The 22,066-nt window shown below is 42.8% G+C and overlaps 2 protein-coding genes across 4 annotated transcripts in view; both read right to left on the minus strand.

Moving 5' to 3' along the window:
• The window catches only part of EFCAB8 (EF-hand calcium binding domain 8), a 74,076-nt gene extending 66,597 nt beyond the window's left edge, over positions 1-7,479 (minus strand). For both annotated transcript variants that reach the window (XM_045444889.1, XM_045444887.1), the window contains exon 1: positions 290-7,479. In XM_045444889.1, the coding sequence (XP_045300845.1) occupies positions 290-378 (89 nt within the window). In that variant the 5' untranslated portion in view covers positions 379-7,479. The remainder of the gene's footprint in view (positions 1-289) is intronic.
• A 304-nt stretch (positions 7,480-7,783) lies between these two features.
• The window catches only part of MAPRE1 (microtubule associated protein RP/EB family member 1), a 30,639-nt gene continuing 16,356 nt past the window's right edge, over positions 7,784-22,066 (minus strand). For both annotated transcript variants that reach the window (XM_045444891.1, XM_045444892.1), the window contains exons 3-7: positions 20,838-20,983; positions 18,266-18,473; positions 15,630-15,751; positions 11,129-11,281; positions 7,784-9,528 (exon numbers count right to left, since the gene is read on the minus strand). In XM_045444891.1, coding sequence (XP_045300847.1) covers positions 9,472-9,528; positions 11,129-11,281; positions 15,630-15,751; positions 18,266-18,473; positions 20,838-20,983 — 686 coding nt within the window. In that variant the 3' untranslated portion in view covers positions 7,784-9,471. The remainder of the gene's footprint in view (positions 9,529-11,128; positions 11,282-15,629; positions 15,752-18,265; positions 18,474-20,837; positions 20,984-22,066) is intronic.

A 22,066-nucleotide genomic window follows, 5' to 3' on the forward strand; every position in this document is an offset into this window, starting at 1 on the left:
TCATGATCCCAGGGTTGTGGGATCAAGCCCTGCATCGGGCTCCACATTGAGCATGGAGCCTGTTTGGGATTCTCTCTCTCTCCCTCTGTCCCTTTCCCCTGCTCATGCTCTTAAAAAAAAAAAAAAAAAAATCATAGGGGCAGATGACTTAAGGCCAAAAGCAGTTACAGCTGCCCTGGAAACAGCTAGGAGATGCCCTCTTGTTCAGCTTTCAGTTGCTGGCAAACGCATCTTAGGGCCCAGGTGTCCGATCTTTGGGAGACAACTTCAGTCCCAAACCCTCACTCACCCTGACCCAATTTGTTCTCCCCAGGTAACCTTGCTGGCTATTTTTGACAGAGGTATATTGGTTTTCGACTTCCATTTCAACTGAGACATCTTGGCAGCTGTCCCCGAGTCCAAAGTAGCTCCTCTATGAAGTCATCGTGGAACTCCGAGGGCTTCCACCTGACTCCACCAGAGTCAGCTAGCCACGTTTAGAAAGAACCAGGAAGAGGAGACAATTCCATGTACAGAACACGAAATGGAACATCAGACTCCATCCCACAAACCATACCACACAGCCATCTGTCATCCAATGTGAGACATTCTTTTTATTGATAAAAGTTGAACTTACAGCAATGACAGGAGCTACAGCACACACAGCCAGGACGAGTATGAGTACAAAATGACCCATAGGACGTATACACAGCACAGTGCCCACCTGTCACAGAAACTGTGGAAAACGCCAGGGAGCCTGATGATCAAGCAGGGTTCACCAAAACCAAAAGGCCAACTGACCCCCACAGTTGGGACACTGGAAGACACAGCAGCTCTCTACGCTGTCCTCTGCATGAGCTCCAATGCTTTGGAAAGAGGAAGGCCACAAGGGCATTGTGGATGGGGGTCCTTCAGTCAGCCTGAGAGAGGCCTGGACTAGATGCAGCAGTGTTCAATCTTGGTCCAGGGCACAACACAACACGGTGACTCGGCCAAAGGTAGATCTCGTGGGAAGATTCCACCCAGGGACATGGATGCCAGGTTTAAAGATACCCAGCTAAATCGCATTTCATTACCAAGATGTTACCAAAATGTTACTTTACCACCAAACAAGACCTTCTCCCGAGACCTACACCACAAAGATAACACCAACAGACAAAAAGTCTGCTCCCATTTCATCAATAATGGAAACACAATTTTGTCACAACGGAGAACATCAAAAGTAAAGTGGTTCAATGAAAGGTCATAAAAGGTGCACAAGGTCTTTAAAATCAGAGTTTTATTGAATTAGATATTAATAAACTAAAAGGATTTATTGAAGAAAAAAAAAGAAAACATGGCTAACGCCCCCACATTTAACTGCTTCCCACTCATTTTGGGGGGAATTTTCATTTTCCAGTCCAATGTCCCATTTCTACTCACAGTAGCTCCTGCACTTACCAATGTTTCCATATGGGACTAAAATATGCTAAATTTTGTCATAATAAATATATTTCTCCTTCCCTGGGAAGAAACAGGAGAAAAATGGAGAAATATTAAGATGAATTTCTCTTTTTAGGTAAAGAAAGTTCAGAAAACTTCTACCTAAAAAGAGTAAAAATATGATCATCAGTAACTCAGGTTAAACAAAACAAAAGACCACACAAAACAAAGCAAAACCCAAAAAACCAAAAACAGAAGTGGGAAGGAAGATGTTTAGAAGTAAAATCTTCTAGATCAATCTCTGCACAAAAACGAATTCTGGAAAAAGCTACCTGAGACTAGCTCGGGCATCCCCCGCCAATCCGAAGGAGACGGTGGTTCCCTACAGCAGAGATGCCAGGGTGCTGCCGGAAGGAGCAACTCCCGAGCCACCAGGGCTGTGGTGACGGACGCAAGAACCCGCTGCAGGGGTGGTACTTCTGCTCCACTGAGTAGCGGTGTCAACACCGTCCTTCCAGCTCTACCACTGTAGAGCTTCAAGACATCAAAACGTGTGTCCTAATTATGTGTGTCAATTATTCCTTGACAGACTTTAAAACAAACAAAAACTTGTTTTCTTCTCTGCTTTATATAATTTGTCAACAATTTTCAGATACAACCTGATATCCAAGGAGAGAGGCTTTTCCTTTTCGAACGTGAATTAACGAGAGGGAAGTCAGTGACTGCTGGAACTGGAGGGGACCCTGAAGATTAGTATCAAGTTCAAGATCACACCTTAGTTGAGGTCAACGACTCTACCCACTCGCATGACATTTAAAACCATGCTCTTCCTCTCCACACCAGTGCCAAACTCAGGTTCAAATGCCAGAGACTTCAAAGTACCATGATGCAAGAAAAAAGGCAGATTCTCAATGTGGTTCAGTAACTACTTACCCACCTCCTCCCCCAAAAAAGAAAAACACTCCTTAAAGACTGGGGGGGGGGGGGGGGGATATTAAGTCACAGAATTAGAAATTCTTAGGAAAATTGTTTTAATTATTTTTATTTCATTCGACATTTCTTCTCTCAGCCTTTAAAATTAATAGGGAGGGAGGTGCACACAGAAGCAAGCTGGGATAGCCTAGAGTTACCTGTAAAAAACACAGTTTATTCCATTCGACCATGCAGGATTTAAATTTCAAACTAAAACCAGCACTCATATATAATCCTACGTTTTAACTCTCACATCATTTTGTAGAAAAACATAAAATACAAAAAAAAAAAAAAAAGGCGGATATTGGGTTAGAAACCTTTAGAATGCTAAAATCCAAACGACCGTGAGGTGTGACAGACCTTAAAACCACTAGAACTACTTCAAAATCTATCAATGGCCCCAATGCAAGAAATGCAAATACGAACGGGATAAAACAACTGCCTAGACAGCGACAGAGGAAAGGAACCTGAAGGCAACTCATGCCCGACTAGGATGAGCCATGGCAGGTCCTGGGTGTGGGCTGTTTAGATTCTTGTACTACACAGGGCGATTCAGGGACAGGCACACAGCAGTCCCCCTTCATCCACGGTTCCCTCTCTGCAGCCCCCACCACCCACAGTCAACTGCGTCCTCCTCCTGACATACCCTCAGAAGGTCAATAGTAGCCTAATGCTACGTCACAGCCCCTGCGTCGTCCCCCTGACTTCATTTCACCACGTGGGCAGTTCATCATCTCACATCGTCACCAGAAGGTAAGTACGGTACACAAAGACACTCTGAGACCACATTCCTTTAACTTTTATTACAGCATACTTTTCCAACTGTTCTATTACTAGTTGTTGCTAATCTCTTACTGTGCCTAGTTTGTAAATTATTCCATCATAAGTATATCTGTACAGGAAAAAAACATAGTATACATGGGGATCAGTACTAGCCACGGTTTCAGGCAGCCCCTGGGGTCTTGGAAATGCATCCTCTGAGGACAAGGAGGGACCTGCTGTATTACTGGCAAAGCTCTTCCTGCAGCTTGCAGTCAAACACGTGTTGTTGAACCACTTATTACTTCTGTCAAAGCTCCTTCTTTTAGAGTCAAAACTTGCATTAAAACACAGAAGTTGTACACTTTAGAATTTCATTGTGAGATTTTTTTCAAGATTTCACATGCTGAAGACATCCAGATGGTCACACGAAAAGATGCTCACACAGGCACACGAAAAGATGCTCAACGTCGCTCATCAGGGAAATACAAATCAAAACCACACTCAGATACCACCTCACACCAGTCAGAGTGGCCAAAATGAACAAATCAGGAGACTACAGATGCTGGAGAGGATGTGGAGAAACGGGAACCCCCTTGCACTGTTGGTGGGAATGCAAACTGGTGCAGCCGCTCTGGAAAACAGTGTAGAGGTTCCTCAAAAAATTAAAAATAGATCTACCCTATGTCCCAGCAATAGCACTGCTAGGAACTTACCCAAGGGATACAGGAGTACTGATGCATAGGGGCACTTGTACCCCAATGTTTATAGCAGCACTCTCAACAATAGCCAAATTATGGAAAGAGCCTAAATGTCCATCAACTGATGAATGGATAAAGAAATTGTGGTTTATATACACAATGGAATACTACGTGGCAATGAGAAAGAATGAAATATGGCCTTTTGTAGCAACGTGAATGGAACTGGAAAGTATTATGCTAAGTGAAATAAGTCATACAGAGAAAGACAAATACCATATGTTTTCATTCTTATGTGGATCCTGAGAAACTTAACAGAAGGCCATGGGGAAGGAGAAGGAAAAAAAAAAAGAGAAAGGGAGGGAGGGAGCCAAACCATAAGAGACTCTTGAAAACTGAGAACAATCTGAGGGTTGATGGGGGGTGGGAGGGAGGGGTGGGTGGGTGATGGGTATTGAGGAGGGCACCTGTTGGGATGAGCACTGGGTGTTGTATGGAAACCAATTTGACAATAAATTTCATATTTAAAAAAAATAATTTCACATGCAAAATGTAGGCAGCTGATGCTGAGAAACATTGTGCTTTTCTCTGAACAAATCCTATCCTTCTCCTGATGAAAACTGGACTCCGGGGCAATATCTGCCGGAACTTAGGCATTCTTCCATTCTTTTCTGCTCCAGTACCCTATCAGCTTTTTACAGACCTAAGTTAACTCTCTCCTGGCCCAGAAGAGATCTTGGGGAAACCATCCTTGCTCCACCCCTCACTGAGCCAGTAGAAAGCTCTGCTCTGCAGACCCGGGACGCAGGGCCCTGGAGAAGGGCTGTGGTCTCTCAGCTCCTGGTCCCTGGCCTCCTGGCCAAAGCACTGACTCCCTCATTCATTTTGGTAAAGGTCAGAGGAGGACTCTAGCCACACACTCCCTTTATATATTCAGTCTACCCACTTGTATGCTTGATCTTGGACTTAACTTTAATAGTCTACCCCACAATTAGTGAATCATCCATTAAGGCTGAATCTTAGAAATTCACCTCTGCCCCCACTGGAAACTAGTAAGAACCATCCAGCTGTGTTAGAACTTACGCAGATGGGCTGAATCACACCTACCAACTTCCCAAATCTCATTCTACAACCAGAACTGAAAGTTAAAGACATCAGTAAATGTAATAAATTCTTCTTCCTCCTCGTTCCTCATACCTGCATCCAGCCTATCCCCACCAACAATTCCTGCAGACTGGGAAAAACATTCAAAATAAACCAGGAAAAAGGAGGATTTTTTTTTTTTTTTTTAATTTTTAAAGACAGACATCAGACAGAACTGCAAACCAGTGACATCACTTAATCTCTCTCGATACCATCTACAAAGTTCTAAGCTTTGGCAGCTAACCTGGTTTGCTTACAAACAGTCACAGGACAAAGATTTGCCTCTCCCTACTTGCAGAAACTGGTCTGTGCAGGCTATTTTCATTTTGCATTTCAGAACCTCAAAGCCTCCAGTATAAATACAGGTTATTTAGATTTTAATTTTTATGGTCCTGACTTAAAGGTCTTGGATTAAGGGGCCTAAAAAAGCCAACTCTAAGGGTAGACCTGCTTATCTATATAACCAGTTTAACGACACTACCCTAACCACCTCAACTGAGCGCCTCTGTGTTCCAAGGACTAAGATAACATTTCTTTCCAATTCAGACTCGGCCAAAAGGGAAACAGACCTACAACAGTTGTAACTGCGTAACAATCCGGCTGAAGTCATCTGGGTTAATGGTTCTAACCACAGACAAGCTGCATGTGTTAAGTACAGAATCCCTCCATGGGACTTTCTTTCAGACAAAAGACCCTGTACTCGGTTATATCCTCAAATGTTAAAACAGTAAGAAAAAATCAAGTATCAGAACTAAATATGAACTCATCTGGTCTTAAAATTTTATAACTGCAATGTGTGAATTCGAAAGTATGACACAGTCCTAATTCTAAGTCAACACTGACCACAGGCTCGGGTTCAATGTGGTTCAACTTCCACTCTCTCTGCTGACACTGGTCAGATTTGGGTCACCCACACGCTACCTAGCAAGCTAATCTGATTAGGTTCATCAGGCTTTAAAGCCTAGGTTTTGTTTGTGGACTGTGGTGAACTGGGGTCAACATCACAAAAGGAGCTCCTCATACCAAACCTTACAAAATCCTTACAGAAAAACTTCTCTAGAGTCACTCTGATTATAGCAAAAGAGAACTGCTTCCTTTCCCAAACCACATTACATTCTAGAGAGTACACCTTGAAGAAAATACAAGTTTTTTAAAGCCATGAATCTGAATGATTCAATCACCGAATGTTTATTTAAAAGAAAATGGTGAAATGTGTGTTTAGACTTCACTGTCACTTGGGGAAAACAGGATCAAAATCACTGTCTGAAAACCTAAAGGAGCTGGACTCCTCAATACCACCACCTAGCTGAACAAGAAACAGTAAAAGAACTTGTTACTTATTTTACAAAGTATTCCAAGCCTATCTTAAGCAATGCCCTCCTGGATTTTCAGGATACAAAAACCCTCTCCAAGCTTTTCTCATCTAAAAATTCTAGAGAATGTGAGCTGGAGCTGAAGAACCTATGCAGGGCTTTCTTAGGTTGGGGCTGCTTTTTCTGTCCGCTCATTCTGATCCCAACAAGAGGCCGGTGAGGGAGGCATTTCGGCCAACCTCATCATCCCCATTTTGCAGGTCAGAACAAGAGAGATCCATTAACTCAGAAGTCACAAAGCTAAGAGGGGCCTGCAAGGACTCAAACGTGATGTTCCCCCCTGTCAGAATTAGACTTGAACTTGCAGGCACATACGTAAGGCCAAAGTGCAAGTCTGAGGGCTGCATCAAACCCGGGTCACCTGAGGTACACAGTAAGATTTTCAATCTTCCAACTCAGAATTTCTGGAGATGGACTTTAGAAACACGTTATGTCAGCCAAGTTTCCCAGCCCATGATTCTGAAGCCCATCCATTTGAGGACCACCAGACTGAGTGAATCCTAAATCCAAATCCAGCCAGAGGACCCATCTGTCTACCTGTCCTCAAACAACACAACTTGCCAAGCAAACCAAGCAGCTTATTCAAGTTAACTGCACCAGTGACCTAACCTGAACCAGTCAGATCAAAAGACTTCATAGGCCTCAGCCGAAAGCACGAGGTCAAAAGACTTAGGTCAGAGGTGCAGGCAGTAGCAGCTTCACTCCTTCCAGGGTAACTTCTCAGTGCACCTTACCCAACAGTATCTTCACAAATTCTAAGCATGCCTGGAGGCATCTTCTTGTAGATTACCAACACATGGGGTATCAAATTCCTTCTGAAGGCGCATACTCTTAACTTCTAGAGGAAGTAATATGGATTTAACCCTACGCAAAATCATCAAGTTGGGTTTACAGAGCATCCATGATTGTGGCAAGCACCCTAAAGACCACACAGAAAATTACCTCCTACCCATTTATTTCATACTGAAAATGGCAGCAAGTCTCCTTCTGAACTCACTTCTTCTGGCACAGAATTTTTAAAAAGGAGGGAAAAATGATGACAATTTCAGGTAATTTCATAGATTCAGACTGTGTCCACTGCCTTTGAAACATACTTTCAGGGGGAAAAACGTTATCTCCCCATGGTATCCAGCAAGCACTATCCAGCAGTACGTTTCTCAGGTGGAATCCGCCTGAAAAGACTTCAAGGCAGATGGGCCAAGCCTTGGACTTCTCAAAAAACCTCTCACAGTAACATGAGAATGTCTAACAGCAGGAAGCCGAGCAATGTAATGTCAAGAACAGAGAAAAAAGGAACAGGCTTAGAAATAAGCACATTTGAAAAAAACAGTGAAAGATTTGAAAAGATCAGTCCAAATTTAAGAAAGAAGAATTGGCCCCTTACCATTTGAACCTAAAAGAATATACCCAGGGCAAGACAAACTTCAGAAGACAGGACACTCTTGAAATACAGAATTTTATTTAGAAACTGTTTAAAGTAGAAAAAAACCCTGTCAAGAAAGACCAGGTGGAAAATGGGTTCCCAATAAAATGGAATTTTAGGGCAACAAAAGTCTAAAAGGCCACAAAAGAGAAATAGCACCACTGTTATTTGAACAATGGCTAGTTACTTGCATTTTTTGGCATTGTTAATCACTGAATCTGGGTTTTCCTCTGAATCCCACACAGAGCATGCACTACACAACAATTTTATCATAAAATATCTGCTTTCTACACACATTTTAGGACAAGCTACCACCAGAAACAAATCAATACAAATACATCAGGGGCTGAACAATCTCAGTAGTGGGTGACACACATTTTGCAGAATTCTGCCAAACAAAGGAACTGAATAGGCTAGGGGTAAAGCAAATGAGGAAGAGTTAAGGAATGAAATATTTTAAATATTAATAATTAATTCAGACACGGTACTGTATTTTCTGCAAAAGAAAATTAACATTTAGTAACACGCTAACGAATTTTATCTCCAAAGAGATTAGTGCACTGGCAAAGTATTCCGATAACAGTGGAGGGCTGTGGACAGCAGGTACCAAGAACACCCAGCCTTGCAGAGCCCAAGGTAGCGACGGCCTTCACTGGTCACTCCCTTTGCCAGAGGTCCAGAAAGAACTTGCAGCGTGACCACCTGCCTGCTGAACTTACACTCTAAGCAGCAAACTTTAAGGAGCCAAAGAGGAGTCCCCAGTGGGCAAGGGGAGCAGAGAAGAGAAACATGTTCAATGTAAACTTAAAAGACAGTAAAATGGGACACGACCCCCATTCAAATCCCAGAGATGTGGGCAAGTCCCCAAAAGTAGTTGTTAGATTTAAAAACTGGACACACCTCATTTCCCAAAAAACATAATACACAGAAATTTCAGGGATAACTGGAAAAATCGTCAGAGAAATGTTCACTGAAATTGAAGCTCTACAACTCAAACATGTCAGGGCTGAAACACACCCTCTGTTCGTCCAGGCAACAATGCCTCTTGCTTCTCAGGGCAGGGATACAACTGGTCAAGGACACCAAATGGCTTTACAGAGCAACTTTTTAAACTTTCCTTCTGGGCCAAGGTGTAGGCCTTTGCAGATTCAAACAGCCCTGCAAGGCCTGTGAACAGCAGATACCAAAGGTCCAGAGGTCTGGCCCTTCCTTCCCAGACACAATGTCAAACACGTAAATCTGTTACGTTCCATTTTATATTTTGAAATATGGAAGCATATTTTAAATACTCTTAAGGCATTTATTTATTAAAACGTTCTCTGCCAAGATTTCACATTAGCTTAAAATTCAAATCAGTCTTTACATTTCTCTACTGAGGTCTCCACCTCAGTGCATTACATAAAAACACCTTCTCCAGCAATCAGTGTTACCAGCGTCCACACGGGGAGCCCCATGGTCGGCCTCTCTGCTCCCTAGGTGAGCCAGCTAGGTGTTAATACTGCTCCGCTACAAGGTGAAAGCTCCTAACTCAAACTCATTGGAAAAAGAGTGAAACTTCTGCAAAGTGCACTTTAAGAAGAGGTACTTTTTGCTCATGAAAAGAAACCAGTGAGTCCTCTAAGAATAATAAAAGGGAATATTTTACAGTTAAGCACATGATTTGGAGTGAAGAATTCGGATGTTGCTCTGCTGGTCCAGGCTGTTAATACTCTTCTTGCTCCTCCTGTGGGCCCCCTTCATCAGGGATCACAAAGCCTTCCTAAAATGGGGAAACGAGAGGGGAAAGCTATTACTCAGCACCAAGTGAGCCATCAGTTTCTACTGCGGGGTCACTTTCCTCATACTGAAAGCCTCTCAAAGTCTACGGCTCTTCCTGTCTCTACCACACACTTGACATTTAATAGCACAAGGCCAGTGACCACTACTTTTCTTAGACAGTAGAAACAATCTCACAAAAGGCAAAAAAACTGAGCAAAATTTACTCTCAAAAGTTGATTTCTTGATTTTGGCGACGACGTCACACATCAAGTTGTACTTAAATGTGTACGGTTCGTTATGTCAATTATACCTCAATAAGGTTGTTTTAAAAAAAAGAAAATTTACCCTCAAAAATCCCTGAAGTCATGATGGAGTTCAATGTAACGCCATCTCCCGTCAATAAGCTGACCCACAGCCTGCTTTTCCTTTCCGCATTCTTTTGATCACACTTAGGAACCACTCATGCAATGGCAGGTGCTGTGGGTTCACCCAAGACACTCACAATACCCACAAGAGCGGTAAGACTGACTCCACCTCAGTGGCATGGGAAAACAGCAGATTCACGGCTCCCGCCTCACACCGGCTCCGGGCATTCTGGCATGTGACAATGGCTACACCACCATAAAAATCCGACTTCCCCTTCAACTACCATCTTTTTTTTTTTTTTTTTTTTAAACTAAATCTCTACAGCTGAATTTACCTAAAATATGACACCACTAAAATAATACTCAGACTAGCCCAAGGACCCCTATATCTTCGTCACTTCTGTTTTCATTAGCTGCCCAGAGCAAGCCCAGAATAAGGATTTATTGAACAAAGTATTTTTTTCATCATGTCTCGATCCCCCCCAAATTCACTTGATATGTTTAGAGAACAGCGTTAATGACAATACTAATATTACCTTATGTTTGTATACTGCTATACCATAAAACACTCAGATATACACTGCAGCTTGATCCTACAGACCTTGCTAGGTATGCAGATTTACACAAAAGTAAAGCCAGTCAACAGTGAACATAGCAAGATAGCAAATCCTAAATCTAGGGAAAATCAGTCTTCCATGATCAGCTAATGTGTCATGATTAATATCAGCAGCTTCGGTTGTGTAATAATACACACGGATCCCAAGAAACTGGCCCATAAAGTACTGGGAGGAAATGGGAACCAAGCACAAAGATACAATCTGACAGATGTGGGCAGGGAACATCAAAAAGGGGCCAGTACCTGGTTCCCAGGTCATGATAAAATGGAGCTAGCACCTCAGGCTGAGGGGTCGAAGCCGTAGGGGTGGAGTGGGGATGGTGGCGTTATGAGCATTTTGTAGCACTCATCGCCTATCAGGGCCATGAACTACAGAAGCAGGGCAAGCCAGCCACCTCCATGTCCTTTTCCTGACTCAAAGGCTCACAGACCTCAAGGCAGAGGCAGAGGTTGAGCAGAGGTGTTCTCTAGCTGACTCTGAGGGGTCAAAGTTCAAGTCTTTTGATAATTGCTATGCTGGAACATACAAGCATCAGCACTGAGTCGGCTGACACCAACCAGATAAAATTTATTTTCTCTGGTGGCAAATGGCAAGAAAACATCCTCATGTCAACACGTACGTCTGTGGCGTAGAGAATGTCCACGATCCTCTGCAATACAGGGTTGTTTTCCCCCTCGTTCTCCTGGCAAATCAATTCAATGTTCCTTAGCTTTCCAAAGTAGAAATCTCTCTCTTTCTCCAAGTCTTCAACAGTAAGTTTCAATACGTTGACCTGCATAAGACATTGAAAAGGGTGAGATACTTGGCATTTATATACCAATAACATATCACACCACCTGCTAACCCAGAAGAAGAGGTGGCCTTCCATCAAACTCTTAACAGGGACAAACACCCACTTTAGTTTAATATCGGTTTTCTTCATCTCCAAAGAAATAACGTGGGCCTGTTCATGGCCATCTTGACTCTAACAACCCCAAGGAAAAGGTAGGCCACACCATGAAACATGAGGGAACTTCTCGGGGACTGAGAAAAGATCAAGGAGAAAAAACGATGGGATCCAGAGACAAATACAGAAGCAGAGTCCACAACCCAGCAAAGCAAGGTGGCCAACAATCATAAACTGTGTGCTTATCAGGGCACTGGTCAGTCAAATCCAAGTCTTTCTGCATGTGAAGGTCAATGGAAAGAGACAGTCTGGTCCAGAGAATCAGGATAGAAATGGTGAGCCAGGAGGGGAAGACTAAAGATGACTACTGCTAGTCAAACACAGCTACAAGTGACAGAGGCCTGGGCATGGAAAACTCAATGGTTCTTACCGGGCTGCCGTATGTTGGGGACGGGGGAAGCAATCCAAGACTCAAAAGAAGAGGAGAGGATCCTGGCACCTGTCTCTCTCCCAAGAGAGTTTCAAAAGGGAGACAGGACACGGAAGCAAGGAGCAGACCCACCATGTTCCACAGCTAGCTCCACTGAGCATCCCATCGGCTCACCATGCGTGCTGCAGAATCCTCCAGGCACCCTGCTGAGGGGCTCTCATTCCCCCCAAAAGGCCCATGAAGAAATAAATTTCAGTGCTTAGGCCAGGTCTATCCAACCGAGAGCAATAAAAGTCATAACAACTCTCAGGGCCCTTTGCATATTTGAAGCACGATACATATCTTCATTCCAGTGTATTCAAATCTATGACATGTGAATTTAACTCTCACGACATGAAATTTAAAAGGCATACCACGCAGCACAAAATCCTCACAGGACACACAGGCCGGGGCCACAGAGAAGGCCAAGCCAGGAAATCAAAGGTGCAGCTGCGGAGAACAATTGGGTAGCAGGGAATTCTGAGAGCCAGAAAGGCACTGCAGAAATCTAGTCCAACCTTCTGAACTGGCTGGAATCTGAAGCAAACCACTTCTTTAGCTTCCCCCATGACCTCACAAAGCAGCCAGCTACAGTCAAAGGGATCAAGTCCTGTCCCAGGGTGGAAGAAAACTCCCCCTTCAGAAGCTGCCATCACGAAGCCTCCGGAGATGAGGAGCAGGTGACAAGAACCACCAGGACCATTCTGTCAATTACTTAATTTCAATGTTCATCATCAAAGGCCTGAACAGACCAACCCGAATCAAGGTTCTAAACAGTCTTTCACTCATCCTTTATCAACCACAGAAATCACTTTACTGCTGCTTGTTGCTTTCTTTAAACTATCAGCCCCAAAGCAGAACATGCCAGGGGATAGAAGGGCAAGAAGTGACCAACCCCACCAGTAGGAAGCTGCCTTAAATCCTCAGTTCCAAGATCCAAGAGCCAGGGAAGAGGCCTTCTAATCACATCAGTGACAGAGGATGAAAAGGAAGTCAAAATGGCTTCAAAAGGTATGCTATACTTTGGAGTCTACCACTCATGATTCACTAGTGCCTCACCCACAAACCCACTCAAACCTCCTCAGGCCTACAAATCATCAAGGGCACCAGAACCCAGCCTTCTGGGCCCTACCTGTGGGGCCAACGCAGCATTCCTCCAGGATATCACTCAATAACTATGTATCCACAAGAAACACACACGAAATACTCAGTATGCACTAATAAGTCACTGGTTTTCACTCCCCACTCCTCTAAATGCTTACTAATGAGGTTATTAAAACTCTGTGGCTAGTCATCAATGCCACTCTTAAACTTTCTCTTGTAGTAAAGTAATAGCCATAATCTAGGAAACCCGAGGAGAATGCTTTGGACCTACACTGGCCACTATGGTAGCTGGGGGCCACAAGTAGTTATTTGGGCACTTGAAACGTGGCCAATGCAATTGAGACCGGCTGTAAATATTAAATACACACTGGATTTCAAAGACCTAGTACAGTCTTCAAACATAAAATATCTCATTGATAATTATTTGTAATGATTACATGTTAAAATGATAACACTTTGGATAGATTCGGTAATGGGTCATGAGAAGAAATTTCATGTGTTTCTTTTCACTTTTTTAAATGTAGCTACTAGAATACTTTAAATTATAGATATGCCTCACATTTCTGGTTTGCATTCTCCTTCTTTCAAACAGTGCTGCTTTGGACTCAACCAAAAGTAAATTTCTCCAGGATGCCTTAAGAAGGTGCAATCACTGCAGCTCTCCTAAGGAAATGAACACTACGAGGAAATCTGTGAAGAATACACTGTTGTCCTCTTATTGTAAGAAGCGCATCTTGCTCTATTTCCCACATCAGTCACGTTCCCCAGACCTCTACACCTTTATCAAGGGGCACAAATTCAAATACTTCCAAGGGGCCAGACAGATCATGTCAATGAGCCAAGGGATCAGTGACAGAGTATTACAGGTAAGGACTCTGGCAACCTGGAGAGAATCTAAAAAATCCTTCACATTAAAAAAAAATTAAAATGGAAACCCCGTGCAAGCCAAAGTACTTCTGAGGCAGGCGTGAGGCAGCTGGCTCAAACCCCAGCGCAGGTCCCGTAACCTCCCCAGGCACACTGTCCTGGTCTGCGAGGCCTCACAGGACTAACACAAAAGTGCAAAAGTGAAACTGAAGCACTCGGGAGAGTAATGGCAAACCGCTCTCAAAACGTCAGCTATTTTTGTTTTTATCATTAACATCTGTATATTTCACCAAGACAATCGGGCTCCTGTGAACTTTTAAGAAAGACAATTCAGAATCTATTTCACTCTATCAAGACCACAGACAATAGCCATAATAATTACAATGGTCTCTTATCCACTGCCATTTTCCCCATTTATCCCAAACCCCACCCTAAGAACCTGACAGCACATCAGCTCATGTGGCCCGCTCAACTACCATGAGCAAAATATTAGCCCCACCTCACACAACACACAGTCAGTTCAGAGAGGTTAACTGACCCCAAGAAGTTAAATGGCAGAGTCAGGAAAATCCCCAAACGTATAGAACCCAAAGCCTGTGCCCCATCACACAGGACACGAGCTGAGTGAGCCAAGAGCAGCAGTCTCACAGAAGCCGCTGTGTCTTCTCCTACATAGTGTAAGATCAACCCTGTGCTGGCCACCCAGCCTTGGCCTCAGCAACACTGCTTTTCTCTGAGATTGCTTCCTGTGTACATCCTTGCCTGAAAACCAACAGTTTCGGGGAAGTCTTTTTCTCCAGGACTTCTGTACTTCACAGTGACCACGCCCAGTGGGCACTCAAGGCAGCCACACTAATGGGGACGGTGACCCAGTCACCTTGACATTCCCATGGCACCTAGGAGCACAGGGCATGCAGAAATCGAAGACTGAAACAAAGCAAAACAAAACAAAATGAAACAAAACAAAACGAAATGAAACAAAACAAAAAACTGTGATCTCTTGGCAGGTTCTTGTGTCCTGAACTCCAAGGAGCAGGGTTGGGGTCACGAGAGGTTCCAGGTCAAAGTGAGGTCATTGCCTCTAGGTTTTAAGACTTGGCTTTTAGGAAAGTGAAAGGATTCGATCTCAAACTCACAGGAATCACAGAGCATCCCTGACTTTAAAACTGGAATTAATCAAGAGAATCATCCAAAAGCAAGCCAACAAACAAAACTCTACGGACTGGTGAGAAAACACGTAAAAGTCTAAACTTTGTTCAGATCCACAGAGACCTCTGACAAGTACCTTCAGAACATCTAACTAATCCTGAAGTATGCATTTCAAATCACTGAACTGATTAAGAACAAAAGAGCAACAGCGGGCTTTCCATACCAGTTCCACTCTGCTCAGTTTCAGCAGAGAGCCCGTGCAGTCTTCTTTTAATTACTATTTAGAAAGGAACTCTCCTTCATCTTTTGTCAGAGCCAAAATTCAAGAGACACTCTCTGAATCCCACAGAACCCTAACAGTTCCAGAAACCTTCGACAGGGTTCTAGCGTAGGGGTGGGTTTCCAAAGACATCGGTCTCCGTCACACTAACAGATCTTAGAAACGCCTGACCCCTCTCTTCCACCTCCACCTGCACACTCACAGTCCCCACACAGCACCCAAAGTGCTCACATGCCACGAGGACTGCTTCAGCAGGGGGATGAGGCAGGTCTTTCTACAAGAGCACCGACAGCCCTCCCGTGGTCAGTGCTGCCAAGTGTCCGTCCCCCGAAGTGACTCCCATCTTGGACAGAGGAGGTGCCTACCTGCTGCATCAATTCAGCTGCTTCGTCATCCCCGTTGCCCACACCAGGATTCTTTCGCACCACACCTGGGCCAGCCTTAGGGGTTGCAGTAGTTCTGTGGGTCGCAATGGGCCTCTGTGGAGCTGAGAAAGGAGCAGAGCTTTTTTTAAGAGGAGAAATTTCAAGACCAAAAGAACGGACGGGGCAAGAGGAGGCTGTGAACAACTGCCCTCCACAGCTGTGTAGTGAAGGGGCCCAACGTAGAGAGCCCAGTATGCAAGACAGCACTCCCACATTTGCCCAAGGTGGTTTTTATCCTGGCAGCAGAGTCAAGTACAGACTTTAGCCACCATCTTTGGTGCTGGGAATGAGTCCCTCTGTGAGGTCTTTCTTCCACTGGGGTTGAGAGGACTATCACCTGAAAGAGACACAGTCATTCTGGCGCATACAGACGGTCCACCTTAACCTAGCTCCAACCAAATCCACTAACAGGGACAACTCCATGGAGCAAAGGCAAACTTCATGCCAGGAGTGAGCTCACAGCCCCAGCTGCTGTCAGGTGCCCAAGGTTCCCCATCTGGGAAGTCAGATGCCCTCTACCTTAGAACCTCAAGCTTCTTGGCTTGGGAAGGGGAGGGTGGTAGAGACTGCTGTTACCGCTAATTACCTCAAAACCTGCACCTTGTTCACTTTTAGAAGGTGTTTAGGAGGGTTATGAGAGAAAAGCAGCACCCTGACTAGGATTTACAGACTTCTCTGTAAGTAGAGCCAAAAAAGGTAGTGAAGTTAAAACATGGAAAGAGCAGTCAAGTTAAAACAATCAAGGATGGGCTACCTTGAGGTAAATTTATCACCCATGATTTTAATCATGTATTCAGCAACTATTTTGTAAAGCTGCACATTATGCCAGGCTTAAAAATATCTGATCTTCCTGATACCCCAAACTATTCAGTAACCATAAGGCCTTTCACCCACAGGTACAGGCATTCCTCTGGGTGATTTCTAGTCTGCGTTCATCCCCAAGATTGAATGCTTACTACAAGTCTCCACTTGCCTGTTACCAGCACCTGAAATACAAAATGCACAGGGTTACCTACACAGATCCCCACTCTAAGAAGCTAACACCCAGTATTTGGAGAAATCAGAACCTTCATACACTCTGCTGATGGGAATGTAAAACGCTGCAGCCACTTGGAAAATAGGTGGTTCTGCAAAAGGTCAAACAGAGTAACCACATGACCCAAGAATTGTGTTCCACAAGTATATACCTTTGGATATATGCCAAGAGAAATGAAAACATAGGCCCACACAGAAACCTCTATAGGAGTGTTCAAAGCAGCACTACTGATAACAGCTCAAGAGTGGAAGGAACCCAAATGATCATCAAGTGGTGAACAGATACATGGTACGTGGTACGGCCATACAATGCAGTATAACTTAGCCATTAAAAACCACCAAGTACTGCCACGTGCTACAACATGGATGAATCTGGGAAACATTATGCTAAGTGAAAGAAGCCAGACACAAAGACCACATACTCTATGATCCTCTTTATGTGAAATGTCCAGAATGGGTAAATCCACAGACAAAGCAGATCAGTGGTTGCCTGGCGTTGAGGGGAAGGGAAGAGCTAGGGGAAAACGGGAAGTGACCGCGACAGGGCACACACAAGGTTTCTTTTTGGGAGTAATAAAAATATTCTAAAATTGGATGTGGTGATAGTTGAACATATCCGTAGATATACTAAAAAGAACTCAATTGTCTATTTTAAATGGACGAATTGTACGGCAAGTGAATCACATCTTAATAAAGCTGTATATCCATAAAGCTATGAAAATTAAGAGTACTCAATGTCCCTCTCTATCTACCAGATGGATCAGCCTCTCTCTCAAGGTACTATGGGATCTTAACTAATATTCTTGCTACCTTCTGGAAAAGGAGGAGTTAGCATTTGTAGAACACCTGCCCTGTCCCAAAGCATATGTGTGTTTCATGAATACATTACAGGTTTTGGGAAACCTACCAGGCCAAAACCTTCTAGAGAAGGTCTCTAAAAACCGCCTCCCAGATTCTGCTGGCATCACAGCAAGCCAAAGCCACTCAGCAGCTCAAATTTTAGGGAGGACAGGGAAGCCTGAAGTAAGCACAGGAAGCTGGTCTGCAGACAGAACGATGATGCAGAGAGCCAAGCACAGTCCCTAAGAGACCTAGGAAACTCCTTCAGTTCCTAGGTATTCACATCTGGCTGTAACTTCCCATCCTAGGGTCCTGTGAAATGTCCTCATGTTCAAACTAAAGCTCTCTTCTATGTGAGCTGACCTGAAGAATTTCTATCCCACACAAGTAAACAGTGTTGACAAACTTAAATTCATTGAATTCATTCAGGCCTCAAGAATAACCCTCTGGGGCAAGTACTGAAATTCCCACTTTATACAGAAAGAAACTGTGGGGCAGAGATGAAGTGGCTTAAACAGGGCGACAGTGACCCAAGAACACAGGTCTGCCTTGTGCCACAACCCATGCTCATACATGGCTGGGAGTGAGCTGCTTAATCTCCCAAAGCCAACAGCTGCTCAAGAGATTCTGACTGAAGGCTGAATGAATGAATACTTGGAATACTATTATTTGGAAATGGTGTTTTTGTTTTGTTGTTTTACCTGCACTGCTAGAGCTGAGAGGTTTCTTCGGTTTGTTCAGAGCTGGAGCAACAAGGGAGGGAGCCACTGCAGTTTCTTGACCTTGTCTGGCAGCTACGGGGTCATAGTCTTTTCCATCATAGTTTGCATCAAAAAACTTCTTGAACCACTGAACAAATTCAAAATTGTCCTGAAACTTTCCTTTTACTAATTTGTCCACAGGAATTATCTGCAGAGAAATATCAAGACTATTTAGCCCAAAGCAAGAGGCTTTTGGCAAGCATCAAACATGTCCATGCATCAAATCAGTATAAAGCTCTCCCAAAAGGAGAAAAAAAAATTTTTAGAGGCAAGAACTTAGTGCTAAGTAAGCCCCTGAAAGTTTATAGAGCAAGTTTAATTCAGTTTGCCTTCCACAAAGTACTTAGACCTGGCAACCACCCTCCCAGTCCGTCAAAAGGAATTAGAAAGGCAAAAGAATAAGCATCATTTGTATCATATAGAAGTCACATACACATATCCAAAGGCATCGTAAGACATGTCACTGCACTGTAAAGAGTAAATCTCCTATGCAACCTGCACGGCCACAGTGCCTATCACAAAGTATGAAACCTAGAGCACAAACCAACCACCGGTACCTACAATGAACTGTTAAAGAAAATTCTGTCATGTCAACCACATCTCAGTAAAACTGGAAAAAAAAAAAAAAAAAAAAAAATTCATCCAGGAAAAAAAAGGAAGGGGGAAAAAATACTGTCTTAAAAACTGCTCAAGGTACATAATCAGTCCCAGAACAGATTTCTACAAAACGGTTATGTTTTTCAAGTAATTCCAATCCTATTAAAATATACTTTAAGGACCCTGTAAACTTTTTTATTGTACAAGGATCGTGTTATCAGTTATGACCTCAAATTGTTGGACCGTTGGCCAGAGTGTAATTATCTTTTAACTCTTCAAGGATTCCAGTGGCAACTGTATTTTTATAAAGAAGAATGTATGTAATAATCTGAACCATATCTACCCCTCTAAGCAAATAAATACAATTTTAAGAAATTACTTTGTATGATACTGAAGCATTTACAAACAAAATGTTACATGTGGAACTCACTTCTCAATACTCCCTGACTACAGCAGGTGGGGTAAAGGTATATCTGAAACAAACTGGCCATGATTTGATAATTGCTGAAGTTCATGAGGGATCATCGTACTAGTCGCTCTACTTTTGTATGCTTTAGAAATTTTCCTTGTTGAAAAAAATAAAGCATAGGGATGTATGGGTGGCTCAGTCGGTTAAGTGTCCGACTTTGGCTCAGGCCATGATCTCGCAGTTCATGGGTTTAAGCCCCGCATCGGGCTATATGGACAGCTCAGAGCCTGGAGCTGCTTCAGATTCTGTGTCTCCCTCTCTCTCTGCCCCTCCCCTACTCACGCTCTGTCTCTCTCTCTCAAAAAATAAAATAAACATTAAAAAAAATTTAATAAATAGAATAAAATAGAATTCTATGAAAAGAAAAATTACTGCATATAATAAGCTACACCTAGTTTAAACTATGCCTGGTAACAAAATGATTTTCATTCAATACAAATGTATGTTCTATGTATTCTATAGAGACAAAACTAAAATAAAAATAAGACTGATTTCATAGCAAATACAGACCAGCGACACCAGCAAGATAATGAGTGATTACAAACTTTACTAAAAAAATGTTTTTCCCCAAAAATGACTTAAAAGAATAAACCATTCTAGGGGAGCCTGGGTAGCTCAGTTGGTTGAGTGTCTGACTCTGGCTCAGGTCATGACCTCATGGTCCATGGGTTCAAGCCCTGCACAGGCTCTGTGCTGACAGCTCAGAGCCTGGAGCCTGCTTCGGATTCTGGGCTCCCTCTCTCTCTCTGCCCTTCCCCCACTCAGTCTATCTCTCTCTCTCTCTCTCTCAAAACTAAATATTAAAAAAATTTTAATAAAAAATTTAAAAAAATAAAAGAACAAACCATTCTAATGAGGGGGGAGGGGAGAAACATTAATTTTGCAGTAATACATTATCTATTAAAACAGAGATAACATTTGTCCTTAATGAAGTCTGGTGGACTGTGTTTCTGGTACCTTCAAATATCATTGGGGGCAAAAGGGAACTTGCCAGCACCCACAAGGGATCTTCCCTATACCCTGCTATAAAAAGCAAGTATTTCTAGAATCTTCTCTATTAGAACTACTTATTCTACCATATGCTATGCTTTACAGATGTAAATCCAGGGATAAAAAGGATTAGATCTCAGACTAATAAAGATTAAACAGTATTATTAAAAAAAAAAAAAAAAATCATGAGTACAGATTTACAGGTTGATTCCTCCAAACACTAGTAACTTCAAAATAAAGGAGAAAAACAACAGGAGAACCAAGGATAGGAGGGTAGAGGGAAACTTTGCTCCCAGTAAATTCTATGTTAACTGGAGAAAAGATAACTATATGAATTGGGCTGGGGGGGGGGGGGGAGGGGAGGGGGGAAGGGGAGCAAATGTCCACTAGTAACAATTACTAGTTAAGAAACAACCTAAAAAGAAAAATCTAAATGAAAGAATAAAATTTACTTACTTTGTCAACACCCATTCTCTTAAAACCTGCTTGTAGTATTTTGAAGTTCTGGATGTATTCGTGTTCTAGCTTAGCCTGGAATTTCACTTTTTTCAGGGCAATGGAGCCAGGGAACAGCATGTCCATAAACTGACAATAGGCAGCCCCTGAATGAACAACAAGAGAATAAAATACACACTTAGGTCATTAAATGCTATGATTAAAAAAGCAGGATGAACTTTTACTCAGACTTATTTAACCCATGTACAATTCAAAAAATTGTAAATTGGACCCTACCGGGGTGCCTGGCTGGCTCCATTGACAGAGCATGCAACTCTTGATCTTGGTGTCGTGAGTTTGAGCCCCACATTGGGGGTAGAGTTTACTTCCAAAAAAAAATTAATTAATTAAAAAAATAACAAGGTAGATCTATAACACCCAAAAGCTTCATTACCACATGACTTCAAAGTCAATTTCTCAAAATCAGTAACAAGACTGGTTTCACCTAAGTTCTAACACACTTGCAATGCAGAAGCCTGTGATGAGGAGAAAAGAAATGTTTCTATGAAATTTTAAAACTATTCTTTGTAACAAACCAGCATGACAATAAAATGACCACTATAAAGAAAAATTAACACGAGTGGCACATAGGTGGCTCAGCTGGTTAAGTCCAACTTCAGCTCAGGTCATGATCTCAGGGTGTGAGTTCAAGCCCCACATCGGGCTCTGCACTGACCCTGTGGAGCCTGTTTGGGATTCTGTCTCTGCCTCTCTCTGCCCCTCCCCCAATCACGTGTGCTCTCTCTAAAAACAACTTAAAAAAAAAAAAAGAAAAGAAAAAGAAAACGAATGCCTAGAAGAGCAAAAACAGAAAGAGAGGTGACTCTGGTTTTTTGCAAGGACATACCCTCCTCTCCACTAGCAAGAGTAGGGATTTCCCAAGTACTTTAAAGATCCATCCTCTGACCTAGGTTAAATAAATGTTTTTCTAAGAGGACTGTCTCCCTGAGGTTTTACATCTCTACATAAACTTAACCCAACAGTTTATAAACAAAGTTAAATAGAAGACATTTTTGTGTTCTCCCATTTAATTTTTTTAAAGTAACTACAGACAATCATTACATAGATTTCATCCCATTTGCTTTCCAATTTCATTCCTTCCCCCCACTTTCCCATTTTTTCCCATCACCACCCCCAAAAATATTTCCTTGGTGCTTAAAATGTCCATGAATGTAACTCCTCTAATGCCT

Source organism: Leopardus geoffroyi, chromosome A3, assembly GCF_018350155.1.
Source record: "Leopardus geoffroyi isolate Oge1 chromosome A3, O.geoffroyi_Oge1_pat1.0, whole genome shotgun sequence".
Lineage (NCBI taxonomy): Eukaryota > Metazoa > Chordata > Mammalia > Carnivora > Felidae > Leopardus > Leopardus geoffroyi.